Source organism: Schistocerca americana, chromosome 3 (genome assembly GCF_021461395.2).
Source record: "Schistocerca americana isolate TAMUIC-IGC-003095 chromosome 3, iqSchAmer2.1, whole genome shotgun sequence".
Taxonomy (NCBI): domain Eukaryota; kingdom Metazoa; phylum Arthropoda; class Insecta; order Orthoptera; family Acrididae; genus Schistocerca; species Schistocerca americana.
In genome coordinates, this window is record NC_060121.1 from 628,782,040 (window position 1) to 628,799,042 (window position 17,003).

At 38.0% G+C, this 17,003-nt stretch overlaps 1 protein-coding gene across 1 annotated transcript in view; it reads right to left on the reverse strand.

The window, feature by feature from the left end:
* LOC124605377 (protein RRP5 homolog) overlaps positions 1 to 17,003 on the reverse strand; it is a 180,339-nt gene that overhangs the window by 42,921 nt on the left and 120,415 nt on the right. The window contains exons 15-18 of the mRNA XM_047137012.1: positions 10,813 to 10,932; positions 10,284 to 10,479; positions 1,708 to 2,404; positions 666 to 869 (exon numbers count right to left, since the gene is read on the reverse strand). Of these exons, the coding sequence (XP_046992968.1) occupies positions 666 to 869; positions 1,708 to 2,404; positions 10,284 to 10,479; positions 10,813 to 10,932 (1,217 nt within the window). The remainder of the gene's footprint in view (positions 1 to 665; positions 870 to 1,707; positions 2,405 to 10,283; positions 10,480 to 10,812; positions 10,933 to 17,003) is intronic.

Consider the following 17,003-nt stretch of genomic DNA (forward strand, 5'->3'; position numbering starts at 1 on the left):
AAGACTCAGTCAGTAAATGAAAAGCTCATATCAACTCAAAGGTTGTTTGAACACGACACTGTTTAACTCAGTATGGTCCTAATGTAGGTGCTACGTCCTTGATTTCCTGTGACCTTTAAACCAACTTGTGCACCAAGTTGTATGGGATTTAGAGTTTAATGTGTTTCCAAACCATGCAACACCTTGGCATTCTCCACTTTAAAAAATCACTCCCACAACCCATAAAAGTGATAAAAAATTCTACAACCTATTAGGGATCAAATCCCTGGCCTTTGATTTAGCAGTTGCCCACTAAGCCATTGAGCCACAGAAATAAAATGTTTGGCAGAGAGCAAAGGCATTTTCAAACACTGAGTAACGCTGTTTATCGTTAACAGTTCCATAATTCTGAAAAATATAAATAAGCAGTCAATTACAAATCTGTAGAGCAACTTCAACATTTGCTGCACTTCTACATTCCAGATCAATATGTTTCTCATGAATGTGTTGTCTGCGACAAGTAACTAACTACTGACTGACTGACTGACTGGTTTATCAACTAAGCTAAAATGAAGGAAAAAGGAATGGACTTACAGAGGATATTACAGGAAGACTATAACCGAAAACCAGACTACCAGCAGTAATATGTGTGTATAATGACTGGATGTATAAAAACCATGTATTACCTGTAAATGGAATGCCATGTATTTGATCCAGCACATGGAGCTGTTGGGTGAAGCTAGAACAAGACGGTCAAAGTCATCTGCAGACTGTGGTACAAGTTGCGAATCAGCAAGACGTCTTTCTGCTTCTCGTAGTTTCTCCTCTTCCTGACGAGCTAGCTCACGTCGTTCAGCTGCTGACAATTTTTTCCGCTTTTTACTACTAACCTGAACAACAAAATATTACAGAGGACCAATGGTAATGAGATATTTAGAATATTCAATAACTCTATGATATGATTAATTAGAAGGTAAAACCATCTACTTATTTTTCTTGTCCAGCATGTGCAACATGATGTTGCAGGTTCTGCAAATGTAGTAATTACTTGGAATCAAATAATGGCAACAGTTGCACTTTTATTTTCGATCACCATGTATGGTTTCAGACACCAAGGCCATTTTCAAGTGGTTATGAGTCTATCACAGGAGCAAACAACAGACTCATAATCACTGGAAATTAGCCTTGGCAGTGAAAACCAGTCATGATGATCAAGAACGGAAGTGCAATTGGTGCTGTTAGCTGATTCCAGCCTTCAATTCAGCTCAAAAGATGTGTAGATATAATATGTAAAATTGTGCAAAATTAAGAGGCATCACTAATTTCAGTTTTACAGCTGAAATAATGTGCTTCTTATCTTCCACATATCTTTTCTGCTTGTATTATAATTAATATTATTTAACAATAAAACCTAATTTGTAAATTTCTGCCATCTTATTTTTTCTGATGTTGATTTCCGGTTAAAAGCATGTCTGAACTTAGAACAGATGCTGCTGCAATCCCTGGAATAATGAATGAAGTGGCTACAGTGCAAGTAACTCATTCCACATTTTCTGCTGAAGTATAAAATGTACTAACTTGGCTGAATTAAATCTACATGCATTTGGCTCACCATATATCCTATACATATTGTTAAGAAAATAAGGAATTTGTAAATAAGCAATTGTGGTTCATCAAGAAAGCAGTACATAAAGCACAATTCTACAGACTTGAAGTAGCGTTACTCACTTCTTGGTCATCACCCTCATCACTGGAACTCTCATTCTGTGCCTGAACAACTCTTACAGCTGGTAACATGGATGGATCAGCATTCCAAATAAATGTAGTGCCTGAGCCCAAGGGTTTGACTTCAGTTCCAGTACAATCTGTGTGAAAAGAGGAATCTTTTAATTTCTTCTTTGGGGACAGTGGAAACTCTGGACAACCACTGACTGAGTCTTGAAGATGAGATTCATCAGGATGGACACACTCACTATCAGTTTCCTCCTTAAAACTGCTGTGAGGCACCTGTAATTTTCTTTTGGGAGGAGAAGTCTCATTGTTTTTCTTAGTAGCGGCTTCCTTTGCCTTACTCGGTGTTGCTATGCTTTTATTTCCATGACTGTCAAGGAGACTGCACTGTTGTTCTGTCTCTGAAATTTTCCTCTTTCTGTTTTTTTGCCTTTTGTCACTGTTAATATCGGTGACACCTGCATCAAATCCACTGCTCTCCAATTCCTTTTTGATTCCAACGTCTTCTATCAGAAGTTGTTTCTTCTCAACATCAGACCCTTCCATAATGTCCACTGATACAATTTCAGATTTATTTTCAGTACCAGAATTTTTAGCCACCTGCATGTCATGGTATAACATATTTGTTTTTTTCAGAAGTTGTGGCTTTGTTACATAAGTTTTTGGCAGGGCAATGATGAGATCATTTTCAACACTAGAAAACAAAAATGTATGAAAATACATTTTTTTTTAAACTCAACAAATAACTTATGTACAACTAAGAACAATCCAAAATTAGAGATAACTGAAAAATAGCTAATATAAAAAACTTTCAGTCACCATTAAAAGTTCACGTTCGACACATCTTACAGCAAAAAAGTATCCACCTAAAGTTTTTGACAAAATGAAAACCATTTTATTAAAAAGTCCCTCAAAATAACGCTATCTCAATTTAATGTCCTTCATCTTTAATAGTAGTGCTGAAATTCAAGAATTTTACTGTAAATCATCGCTTTATTTCACAATGAAAGCTGTTCTACTGATAAACAAAGAATATTGAAATCTTCACAAACAAGCATTTTTTCACTACAGTCTTGTCAATGAAGACCATAAAAGGGCGAAAAGGAGGGGAAAATTCAAGTGTGTTCCCACTCTCTCTACACCATTAAGTCATAGGAAACAATTACATGCTGTTTCACAACTGTACCAACCCAGCTGCAGCACATCTTGTAAGTCACTGGTGACAGTGCACAAACACACCTTGGGAGTGATTATTTTCTAAAAAATACATTGTGTGCAGACATTTCTGGGGTACATTTATTTTCCACAAAATGTGTTAACACCAAACAGAATACAGATATTAGTTAATAAAACTACACATACAAAGAGAATCCACATAAAACTCCACACACCACCTTGCGCTGCTTGTAGGGTAATCGATTGTTAGTCATTCTATACGAATGTTGTTGTTTCCTTGGGGAAAGGTCAGTTCCGCAGCATAAGAAATGCTCGCTCTTCACTTTACATGCAAAATAATTGACTGTACCCTCCACAGCATTCTCTGTTCAATTCTCACATGTCAATACACAAAATAACTTCACTGTTTTTAAAATGAGCACACTGCCATTTGAATGCATTGTCGTTTATTTAATTACAACCCAGGTCTTGGCCTTTTACGCCATTTTCAATTCAAGTGACTGAGTCACCCAGTCACTTGAAAATGGCATAAAAGGCTGAAACCTGGGTCGTAATCAAATAAACGACAAATCAGTGAAATGGCAGTGTGTTCATTTAAAAATTATAGTACGACTGTTACTCAGCAACATCAAAAACTGTTTACCAACTTCACTGTGCCCATGTTTAAATAGTGGAGAGACTTTCAGTTTATTAAGTGAGAACTTATTTGCTGTGATTAAGAGAGTTCCTATAAACAAGGGCTGAGACATGTTTAATCTGTGAGAATGGTATTGTCAGTGACCTATGCAATGCTAGTGAGAAAGGAATACGTGGCTTGATAAATGGCAGTTATTTGAGAAAAGATTGGATGGCTGATAGTGTCAGAAACAGAAGATGCTGTGTTGTTCGTGCATCTTACAGAAAAGCGTGCACTAGAGCTAAGTCAATTAAAAGATTTCTAAGAGATGATGTTTCAGAGTAATCGCCTTCAACATCAGCTGGCATCAAACATTTGCAAATCATCTGAATGGAAATCTGATTTTAAAACTAGCTATCTGACTTGTGCAGAAGCTATTGCTGATGAATTTTTGATAAACAGAAGAAAAATGTTGGCAAAAGTTTCAAAGTGTTTGATCCTTCAATTACAGTCATGTAATTACAGTTTGTGCAGAAGAGAGGAAGGATGAATGGGGAGACATCATCTGAAGATGTATCTCTCTGTTGGGGATATACACATTGAACATGCAAGATATCACGAGGACTGCTTTAAAGAGTTCTTTGTAGGCTCAGCACCTGAGGATGAAAGCAAAGGAGGAATGGTTAAGCTGTTCAGTAAAATTCCTACACAAAGGAAGACAATATCTGACAACTTCACTAACTCCTCGACACCGGCAGAGAAGGTTGTACAGCCCGGCGAGAAAATTTTTCTGGAAATTCACCAAGTGCCTGAACATCAGTGAGATCTGAATTAACTCCTGTATGCTCCATTCTTAAAAGCATCAACAAAACCAAATCCAGATCTCACCTCACTGCTGTCAACCACTGGACCCCCACAGAAGCACTCTTTTAGAGTTTATTTACAGGTGTATTAATTTTCTGTTTAATACAAATGCTTTTTAAAAACCATTTTTTGTTACTTGCAGGTGTTTGGTTACTTATTTATAGATACAACAATGGCTCAATAACCCCCTGCCACAAACCGAGTGGGGATGGAGCTGAGGGGAGGATGGATTGCTCTACCCATGACAACAGAAGACCCAGTAGCACCCAAAGCTATACTCAACAATAACTTTTGCAGATGTTCTACTGGATGTGGGGGCAATGCTGATACTGAAAAATTGGTATTAAATGTTCCATAGCATGTGCCACAGTATGTGTATGAATGGTGCACCATTACTCAAATGTTCCATAGCATGTGCCACAGTATGTGTATGAATGGTGCACCATTACTCAATCTGCAAGATGATGACAATGATGATGCAACTTTTGATTTTGGAAATCTACCCATTCGAGATAAGATGTTATTTTATAACTACTAACAATATTATGAAACGGAAAGTTGCCACTCATCAAGTAGCAGAGAAGCTGAGTCGCAGATAGGCACAACAAAAAGACTTTCACAAATAAACCTTTCGGCCAGTAATGCCTTCGAAACTTCCTGGCAGATTAAAACTGTGTGCCGGACCGAGGAAAATTCATATCAGCGCACACTCCACTGCAGAGTGAAAATCTCATTCTAGTAATGCCTTCGTCAGAAAAAAACACACCGCTAGTTGCCTGAGACGGCAGTCATGCGTGCGTGTGTGTGTCATCATTGTTGATGAAGGCCTTACTGGCTGAAAGCTATATTTGTGACAGTCTTTTAGTTGTGCCTATATGCGGATCAGCACCTGCGTTATATGGTGTGTGGCAACTTTCCTTTTCATAATATTGTCACATTCTATCCTGGATTTTCCACTGTTTGATTTATAACTAATAATGTAGATTTTCTGTTATTTCTTAGTGGGCCCTAAACCAGTTTTATACCATTAAAACACTATTTTTAATAATTTGTGATTTTTCTGCCCTCTGCAATCCACAAATTATTAGTTGTAGAGAAAAAATGAGAAGGCTCTTTTTTGAAGTAAATTTGATGTCGTTTAAATTTTTTCTGGGAAACATTTTTAACGGAAGCCAAGTTTTTGCGTTATTCAAGAAAAACATAAAAAAAGTGACCTTTGACCCTTTGACTGCTGGAGGAGCACCATCTGCTTGCTGCGCTGAGGCACCGCGGCCTGCAGCATAATCTGGCTACCTGCGCTAAGTGCCACTGCCGTGACTGGAGCGGCCTGATCTGTGCTGAATAGTTGTGGACTGATTATGAGTTGTGCAGAGCCAGTGTGAATTTTTGGCAACTTTGAGCTGTAATATCTCGGGCAATAGTTCTTGTAAAGAAATGAAATATGGCCATCATGTACAATATTGTGTGATCTCAATCACCAAGTACATTTATTTGCCAGCAAACTGCTACAAACAAAGAAGTCATGCACTGTTTGAATAATTTTACACGTGTTGCATCTATTTCCCAAAGTTCTTTTCAATACGAGCTTTGGACCGGCATTGGCAAAGTTAAATATAGATTTATTTATTTATTTTACATTTTTTTGCCTTTTTTACTAATTCATTCAGAAGTGTCAATATATTTTCTCAGATTTAATTCCCAATGATTAGTAATGCTCATGTCTCTCCATGAATCACAGAGGATTCTTGTCATTACAGCACCTTCCCCTACCAGCATTTTTCCGTTCTGTAGCATATTTTTTTACAATCTCCCTCACGAGAGAGAGGTGAAACTCTGCTAGTGCCATTTTTCGCCCTGTTACCGACCAGTGCAGAGCATTAGCATTTAGAATGCATAAATTCAGAATTTGAAAAAAATATTTCTTGTACCATTTCACAGTCTTCGCACTGATCCCACTGAGCTCAGTTAAATGTCACAATGGTCAACTGCACCCATACTCAAATTGTAATCTAAAATACATTGTGGTTTCTTTATTTTTTTGCCAGTATTTCTGTCAGTCTTCTCTGTTTCAACCATTTGTGTTGTGTGACTTGTGGTCAACATGCACACCTCTCTCTTGTCGCACCATTTGATAGCAAAGATCTTGTCAGTGAACTTAAACTCAGTTTCTCCTCATTTTAATTTCTTCTGCAGTTTTGGCATGTTGCATCTATTCTTACGAACAGTGCCACATGCAGCTGTTCCATCGTTTTGAAGCCAGAGGAACAGGTCCGGGCTGGGGCACCAATTATTGACATATAGAATATGATTCTGTCCCAAATACGGTCCCATAAGAGTTGCCACTGCATTGTCACTTTTCCCTAAATTGTGGAACCAAATTTCCGTTGTTGTACCTGTATATACAATAAAATCCAAAATATACCCATTGTGACAGTCATGTAGTACAAATGTCTTTATTCCAAATCTACTTTGCTTGGTTGCAATAAATTGCTTAAAAGATGATTGTCCTTTGAACAGCATGAGACTTTCATCTATCCAAAGCTTGTCGTGTGGACAAAATGAATTACGAAATGTCTTATGAACTTTGCCAACAATCATCCTAATTTTAAATACACTGTTGCCTCCAGTACTTGCAGGGTTATCATTGAAGTGCAGCATTCTCAGAAGTACACAAAAACAGTCTTGGGACATAATTTTGCTGAAAACTGGTATGTTCAAAAGTGTATCATCTCTGGACCAATAACCAGTACACTTGCACTATTAGAAAGCAAATAGCAACAAAACAATATATTTCCTCAAATCCAGTGTCTTTCCACTTTGACAGTAGAGAATTCACAGATTCTGCAGGATTTTCTGTGGTGTAAATGTAAAAGCGATTTATTTTATCTGCAATAAATTGCAACAGTTCTTCAGACATAAATATCACAAAAAATGAAAGAATGTTTGGGTCAGTATCCAGCTGCCATTTGTGTCCTGAACTTGAGTCATGAAAGTAACAGCTTAGCAGTTAGAAATCGGTTTTTTCAAGTCAAACGTGTCACTTAAGCACACACTTTTTTTGAACCGTTTCACTGTCACTTTCTGATTCCTCAGATTCAGAGGAACTGCTTACTGTAATTCTTGCTCTCCCCTCTGATGTAAAGGACTGAGGACTACAGCTTTGAGATTCTGTTGAAGACTCATCACCGCTAGCAAACTCAGATAATTCACACTCACTGTTGCTCCTAATGAACATATCCAGGATCTCTTTATCTCTGCAACCACGACGACGTGACATTTCTCCCATAGAAAACATGAAAACTGATGTAAATACGGGAAGCAAAGTCAATTCTGTAAAGAAGAAACATAGCAACAAACATATACACACTCTCAAACTATACAGTCAGACCACTGAAGAGCTACTGGAAGAGCAGGGTGGAAAGACAGCTCTGCACGCTTACATGTCCATTGCACTCAGGTAGCTGTGACTCTGCGAGCCCAAACTCGTCCCTAGCAGTGAAAAGGCCGGTGGTACAGTACACATCAACACGTCCTTAGCGTTGTACGGAAGACCCAACTGCTGTGCTTAAACATGTCGGACGTGCCAGGGGAATGGCGAGACATGACGAGTTAACACATCCACAGCAGTCAAAGGGTTAAATGCCACACCACCCCAATGCTCACCTCTCACAGATTGGGATTTTCAGTACGTTGATCATGACAATCTTCCCTACCACGGCACAAATATTTGCGACTACACAAATTTTCCCCCCTAAAGTTCCTTCATTGACTTGACTACCACAGGATACATTTATGATTACCTATAACGAATATGAATCATCCCATTCTAAATACAACACAATAAAATATCATATTTTTTGAACATCTCTGACTACTTTTATTTCATAATCAGAAACAGAGTTACTTATTGTTTCACTTTAGATGGTTTCTTAACTACCATTTAATTACAGTGCTAGCCCAAAAAGAATTACTAATCACTTAAGATATAATAGAACTTCTTCAGCACCCAGTGAACCAAAACAATATTCATCACTGTGTTAGGATCCACAAGACATTGCCTTGCTATGTAGGTGAATTCTTGGAATTAGCTTACACATTTGGAAAAATAGTCTGATAGCTACTATAAGTAGTTTCTAAAATACATCCATGTTGTGGGTACCAGCAGCTAATAGGACATGAAACCAAATATTCCAGCATTAACACAGGTTCAAAAACACTTTACTGCCACTAATCAGAGGGTTCACAGTTCCCTTTAAGCATATAAATATGTGAGTCATCGGTAGTATGCACGTGACAGGACACACTATCAATATGTTCCAAAATGCTGTACACAAAGCAGGATTTTTCCGAGGCTCATACCTCGAGTTCTATTGGTGACAGAAAGGCAGTTTTACGTGTTTTTGGTAGCCCTTGGGCTAGGGACCATTGGATGAGATCTATGGGGTGCCTTAAGGGGTTATGGAGGCACCATTTAGTTCATGGGCAGCTCCTCAGAAAATCCAAAAAAGGTGTTTATCGCCATTTTTTTGCCACCAGTAGCTGATATCTAAATAACTAACTGCAGCAAATTGCTCAAATTTTAAAGGTACAGTTCTATTTCTAGGCATTTATCTAGAAGTTCCATCTTCCAATTTCCAAAAAATCTTTACTCATTATTGAGGAACACCCGAAAAACATGGTTTTGAGGGACCAAAACCAAGCTGCAGATTCCAAGATGGCTATGCACAGCAATCCTGATCTTGAACAATATTGAAAATTAGTTGTGTTATTTGAATTTAACATAAGTAAACTATCAAAATTTAACTCAGCTGTCAAGTTCTTTTCATACAAGTGGCATTACTTACTGCAGCAGGGAAAAGAAGAGAACCAGTGGAAAAATGCTCCTATCGAAGCACAAAAAAGGCGACTTTGCTTCTCTATAAAAGACTGATTGAAAAGTGGAGCACCAGCTCCTATGTTCCTCATCAGCACCTTCAAATTTTTTCCCAAAAATTTAGGCATAGCAACATGTTCACATTCTTTTTTGCTAAGAGGTAAGATGACAGTAGCAGTGGGAAAGAGATGGAAAAGTAATAAAAACTGGAATACAGTAGACAGCGGTTGTGATATAGAAAGAGAGGAGACAATGGTAGTGTGAGAGAAAAAGAGAGACAATGTGGCAGAGGAACATCGTTAGCAGTGACAGAACAGTGCTAAGAAAGAGTTAAGGAACAGTGTTAGTGAGAGAGGAATAAAGAGAAGGAGAAATTGAAGCCAGTGACAATGAGAGGCAGAGTCTATGACAATGATAACGAGGAAGTGAGAGATAGTAAAAGTGAGAAAAAACAGCAGTAGCAGAAAGGAATGAATAAGATAGTAGTAGTAAGATAGAGCATGAGGAAGACAGTGACAGCAGACAGCAGTAGTAGGACTGAATGAAGGAGACTGTGGCTACGAGAGAGGAGACAGGGACAGCTATAAAGATTTAAAGAAATAATGATGTTGAGTTGGGCTGAGTGAATGAGTGAGTGAGAATGGGCAAGTGGGAGCAGATGAGTGCAAGCGACTTACGACGATGGACTAGTGGGCATGAGTGAGTTACAGTTAAGGGAACTTGTGTGTTTTAAGGGAACTTACGCAAATGTGTTTGCATGCCAAAATTTTTGGGAAAATTTTTATAGGTGTTGAGGAAGATAGAATGAGGCAGCCAGTACCCCACTATTCAGAGTCTTTTAAAAAGGAGCCAATTCGCTTTTTGTGCTTCAGTAGGAGAATTTTTTACTGGTTTGCAGTATGTTCCAGTTTCACATCAGTTATTTGTAAACTCCTCCCAGCAAAGAAATAAAAGCCAAAAAGTAGCACATGGCACCCAGCAATAACATAATACATAGTATCATAATATATAACCACTTCAGTAAAAGTTCTCAAAAATACTTACAGTTGCAGGACAACTTTTGACACTTTTCCTAGGCTAAAGAGAAGTGTAAAAGGAAGTATATCATTGATATGTCGTCTGGTGGGGACTGATGCAAGATTGTACAAGCCAACTCCACGCAAGCTCACAATGACACATTCTGGTTTCACTAATAATGTCTCAGCACGTACACTGAGTCCAGCCTCTAACTCTGAAAGATCTAAAGGACCAATTATCTGATTATAATTCCAAAGAACACTTCTTATATACTTAACATAATGTATATATTCTATTGTAGGAATATCAGAAAAACATGAACTGTACAAAATATTCAGAGTATGTAATTAATTTTTAAAAAAATGCAATTTTGTGTTCACATTGTATTACTAATAGCAGATTTTAAGAACATTTTTGAGCTCTACTATTTGCATACAAAGTTGCACAGGGAAATATAAAATTACAGCATTTGTAAAAATCAACAGAAATAATACATGACAAGGAATGGATTTAGAAGATAAAGAACCATACAAACAGTAATCAACAGACAGCTTACCTTGGTTGGTGCCAATCCTATCTAGCACATCAGGGCGAAGAGTTACATCAACACAGTTGTGCCCAACATCAACCATGATAACTTTACCTGTTACTTTTGCACCAACTTCTATTTTGATATCTGCAAAAAAAAAAAAAAAGAAATATATATGAAGTAAAAATATTTAAAGTTCCACACAATATAATGCATTAAAAACAGTTTTCTCGAAACCATACTGCATGGGTGCAGAATGTACTTCATTTAAATACAAGTGCCAACATTTTAAGGTTTAGGGATGGATGTACACAACACACTTCCACTGTTTCAGGTCTGGACAATAATTATCACTCCAGCTGAACTGCAAATCAATATATACAATAAAAGTAAGTGTATAGATAAAAAACTACTCACCAAGTGGAGGCAGAACACACAACTAAAAGGTATTACGTATGCATGCTTTCGGAGACAGTGGCTCCTTCTTCTGGCAGAAGGGTTGAAGGGGAAGGAAGAGGGCTGAAGGAAAAGAACTGGTGAGGTTTAGGAAAAAGGGGAGAGTCCGGAAAAGTCATGCTCAACCCTGGGTCAGAGGTGACTTACCAGACTGGATGAGAAAGAAAGACTGATTGTTGGGGACTGCATCGAATGGGATTTGAAAAACTGAGAGCTTAGACGTGGAAGATAGGGTAATACACAAGACATAGATTACTGCTAAAACATTGTGTACAAGTTAATAAGAGCAAAAAGCTAAGTGTGCTATATGTGATAAAGGTGGGAGGCAAAAAATAGGTTATAAAATGAAAGATATAGGAAACTATAAAATGGAGTGAAGAAAGGAATACAGTAGACCCCTATTTTATGTTATTGTGGGGTCTAGACTTAAAAACCATAAAACTGAGGAAAATGCAGAATTGAGGAAAAAGTTAAAACCACCAAAATACAAACAAAAACATATGTAAATGGCATATATGATTAAAAACGATAATCCTCACCAATTTTATAAAATCTGTATAAGTGAAGGAAATTAAACGTACAATACTATGTTTATACAATAATTTGTGGCAATGAATTTCATCAGTTCTTTACAAAAAAAAAAAACTCGTCAAAACATGAAATTGGTATCTGGTTACAAGGTAGTTATTTTCCAACATGCTACAACCACAAATAACCGCACTATTTTCCAACATGCTATGACCACAAATTATATGTCAAAACATGCGTTCTTGAGACACGTTTTGTTTGTGTTTACCCAGAAAAAGTGAAAACTTATGAACATGGCCAATTAAACCAAAAACTGTGAAGTATGGTGATATGCATTGGAAACTGATATGTGGTGGTGCGTGTTTTCCTTCCGCAGCCAATGGCAGTTTAATTGGGTCGAGTAGATTTCAATCCGCATACACACTGAGCTGGAAACACGTTTTCGAAACCTGTTCCCGTCTACCTGATGTGGATGCCGTTTGGAAATATCTTTCGAAACATGGAAACATCTATCCATACCAGTGTCAGTATAGGTCAAAGAAAACAATGTTTCAGGCCAGCTACCCCATATCATCACTGCACAAGTGTATGTTTATGCGTCACATTGTGTCATCTGTTGTATAGAGTTGTTAGGTGTTTTGTTTTCTCTTGCTCTATTAAGTTTTTCACCAAAAAAAATCAAAAAATAAATAAATTTGCAGTGGCCAAGGCATCAGACTGCTGAGTTGTTATTGTTGTACCAGCCCGATGGCTGTTTGTTGAATATATGAAGCAAGCAGCACAAGAACAACAATAAAACAATACACACTGCAGGAAACTGCAGTCATGCTTGGTAGACTACTGAGAAAGACTGCGTAGAAAACAAAATAAGTTTGTTTGTCATAGGTTGCTTCAAAATGTAAAATAAATAGTCAAGGCTCTGGAATAAATATCCCGTTGACAAAAAACGAAGACTGACAGCATTTCTGGTTGTAATTGCTTTCCTGAAATGTCTATGTCTTTCCAAGAAATGGTGATGCCATAAATTCAAAATCATTAGATGATACTCTAGTAAAATTATGGGAACTACAGCTGACTTCCATATTCAGTTCCCGTATGTAGCAAATTTTTCCCACCAGTTGTTCTACATTATGTTTTCGCTCACCAAGGATGACGACTGTATGCAAAGCAACAAATCTATTTCTTACAACAACTAATCTGATTTTACCAACCATAACCAACCACTATACAAAATCTCAATCAAAATAATATCATAGTTTTAAAACCAATTACAAAATTCTTTGATAAACACAACCTTATTCTGTAAAATTACGAAACACAGAGATGCTTATGGCCTTCACGTCACAAGTAATGATAAACAAATAATGAAAGAATGGCAACATCTTTCACTGTGTTTGTGTGAACCTTCGATTATTAATGATGCAGCAGCACATATTACATTTCCTTGTCTCTGGACACAATGTGGCAGACAATACGAAAACAATGCAACATATGGCATTGCAGACGATGTGAATACACTGAGAAATGTTTACTATCAGGGTGGACAGAAACAGAGACAAGAAACAAAGTTAAACAGATATGATACACTGCAGGAAATAATGTTTCTATCAGAAAGATGTTTCCAGTGGCAGTGTGGATGCAGCTTCACACTTTTTGCAGTTGTGACGTCCCTAGTGGGCTTTTGACTATCAACTTTTGCAAGCACTTGTGAAGGACCCCTGTGTGAACTGTGTGCATTTCGATTATTCATTTCCTTAGTAGTTGTGACATATTTGTGCAGTATGTCATTTCAAAACAATGGCAGATTGAAAATACATCACAAATACGTCACACTTATCATTTAATGTCAATTAATAAAGCATCAATAATGTCAGGCTTCAAAAGAGTTTATGATAACTATGCACAATATTAAATTCAGATGCAAAACCTGTAGCACAAATAGAAAGCATCGTGTTAGCTGATTAAGAGGTTATAGGTTCGCAACTTGCTGAGTGCCACCCCCCCCCCCCCCCCCCCCAACTTAGTGTTGTTATTGTGCTCATTATGATTGTAATAAAACATGTTCTGCAATGTTCAATGTTGTTAAACATTTCTGTCTGGTTAGAGAATATAGGATGAAATAAATATTTGCCTGTTTATTTCCAAATGTGTGGCAATTCCCGAGTGTGTGGTTCGACAGAAATCTAAGAGGACAGCTTACATTCCTGCAACAAGTTAAACGAGCAGCAATAAAATTCACACTGTTCCTTCTCACAAACATTTCGCTGTTTATTTCTGAATATGTGCCGATTTCTGAATGTGTGGTTAGGCAGGAACCTAATAGGATAGCTAAATCTGAAAGTGAAATGATGAGCAATAACATTCATACTCTTCCCTGTCATGAACATTTCGTAAACTGTACAACCACAAACATATTCCTCTACAGAGTTCTTGTTGCAACTGAGATTCCCCCGTCATTAACACATACATAAACATCAACTTGATGCTATAGCAACCGACAAGTCAATAGCCTTGTTCCTGGTCACCTTCACGGCGCCACTGAGTTATGATTATATCAGTTCTTGCAAAAAGTACTGTGAAATATACTTAATGCATCATCATTCCGCAGTGAAGTTAAACACTGCACGCTGTGTTGGCAACACTGATAGTGGATTATGTCAGCATTTCCTCTCTCACTTTTCCCCTCTCTGCAACGGCCTAAAATATTCCCTTAACTCTGTCATCACCCACAGTATGAACCGTCTGTCTTTGGTGCCACTTAAAACTCATTTAATCACACCAAATATCAATAGAAAGAAAATGGGATGAAGTCAAGCAGACGTCTAGTAAGACCATAGACTTGAGTAAATCTTAATTGAAAGAAACATAAAAACAGGGAATTTTTAACACTGACCTTAAGGTTTTGCAGAGAGGCTACAAATTTATGGTGCAGAATTGTGAAAAACATAAATTCACTGAAGTTGCTGTGAAAAAATGCTGATACTGAACCAGGAAGGCAGAGACTGGACCAGGGTGGTCCTTTCCTATACCAACCTTTTCATGGTTCACTAGGAGTATGCTTTCCTGAGATCCATAAGCCTACAGCCAATGATCTGGTTCAGATACATTGATGACATTTTTGCCGTATGGAGACTCATGGTGGGGCTGACCTATTAACTCCTGGAATCTCTAAATATACTCTCCTAATAAAATTTCACATGATCCTATTCCGAATCCCATGCCACTTTCCTTGATGTTGGTCTCATCCTCACCAAATGCCAGCTACACACTCCTGTTCACATCAAATTTACTAACAACAGTACTCACCTTCTGACAATTGCCATCCTTTCCATGTGAAACATTCTCTCTCATATAGCCTGGGAATTTGAGGCAAACTTATTTGTTCAAATGCAGACACTCTACAGCAACACACAACCATTCTCACATCAGCCTTCACTGGACATAATTACACAATAAGCCTAGTTCAAAACAGATTTCCTGGGCCATCACATCTAATCCTGGTACTGCTGACCTCTCCAAAAAAATAACTTAGGAGTACACAATTTGTCACTCAATCTTATCCTGGTCTTGAACCAGCTACTTTGACAAGGCCATGGCTTCCTAAAATCATCCCCTGAAATAAATTCCATTCTGTCTGAGATTTTGCTCACCAAACCTAGAACAGTTTTTCGTTGTCCTCCCAACCTCCACAGTATCTGATGAAACATTACTCCTCCTGCATCCATCCCCTATCCTGTCGCTCATACCCCTGTGACCATCCCCACTGCAAAACTTGCCCTTTGACCCTCCTACCACCACCTACACCAGCCCTGTAATTAGCAAAACATAGACTGTCAAATGGAGAGCCACCTGTGAAATGATACATTATATATCAGATATTATGTAAACGCTGTTTGGCCTTTCACATCGGCAAGACTACCACCAAGTTATTAATTATGATTAATGGGCATAGGCAGAGGGTGTATACTGGCAACACACAATATCCTGTTGCAGAGTGTGCCCTACAACATTACAGTCATGACCTTGGTGTCTGTTTCACCACATGTGAAATCTGGATTCTTCCCCTTGGCACCAGTTTCTCAGAACTCCGCAGGTGGTAACTGACACTAAAACATGTCGTTGGTTCTCGCCACCCACCAGACATTAACTTACATTAACTTCTTCAGTCCCACCATTTCTTCATAGTAGCTATTCCGTTCTTCAATCCGTTTTATAGTTTTCTACATTTTTCATTTCCTTATCTGTCAATTTTTTGCCCTCCCACCTTTATCACATACACTGAACTTAGTTTTTCATTCTTTTCAACTGATGCACGATGTTTTAGCAGTAATCTCTACCTTCCATATTAACCTACCTTCGACCCTTAAGCTCTCAAGTTTTCAAATCTCGTCCGATGCAGTCCCCAACAGTCAGTCTTTCCTTCTCATCCCATCTGGTAAGGCTCCTCTGACCCTGGGTTCAAAGTAAATTTTCCACACTCTAAACCTTTTTCTAAACCTCACCAGTCCTTTTCCTCCACCCCTCTTCCTTCCCTTTCAACCCTTCTGCAAAGAGAAAGAGCCACTGACTCCAAAAGCTTGGATACATAACACCTTCGATATGTGTGTTCCCTGCTGCCACTTGACGAGATTTTTTATCTACCTAATTACATTATATTTTCAAAAATTAATTATTTTTGTCAATAATTGTACGTGTTGTTTGTCCATGTACGCTGTTATAATTCCACAATTCACCCCTGGAGCCCTATCAGGGTTATCCAATATGGTTTTGGTTTGAAACGGCATGGTTTGTGTTCGAAGATATGGCTGTTAAAAGACAGCATCACAGTAGACTCCTTATGTGAAATCAGTGAAACAGCTTAGAATCAAATGTCAGAGAACTCCTTCTAGAATATTCATGATTGTTGTAGAATAATCCAAAATGTTATAGAATCATCCAGAAGGTTCAAGAATGTTCTATAATGTTCCAGATTATTAGGATAGATACAAAATCTACTCACCAAGCGCTGGCAACACACACACATAATAGACAGTTGTAATTGGCAGGTTTTCGGAGTGAGTGGTTCCTTCTTCAGGCAGAAGGGTTGAAGGGGAAGGAAGAGGGGTGAAGGAAAAGGACTAGAGAAGTCTAAGAATAGTGGTTGATTTTGGGAAAGTCATCCAGAACCGCGGGTCATGGGTAGACGCGGGTAGGGGTATACTTACTGTATGGATGAGAAGGAAAGACTGATTGTT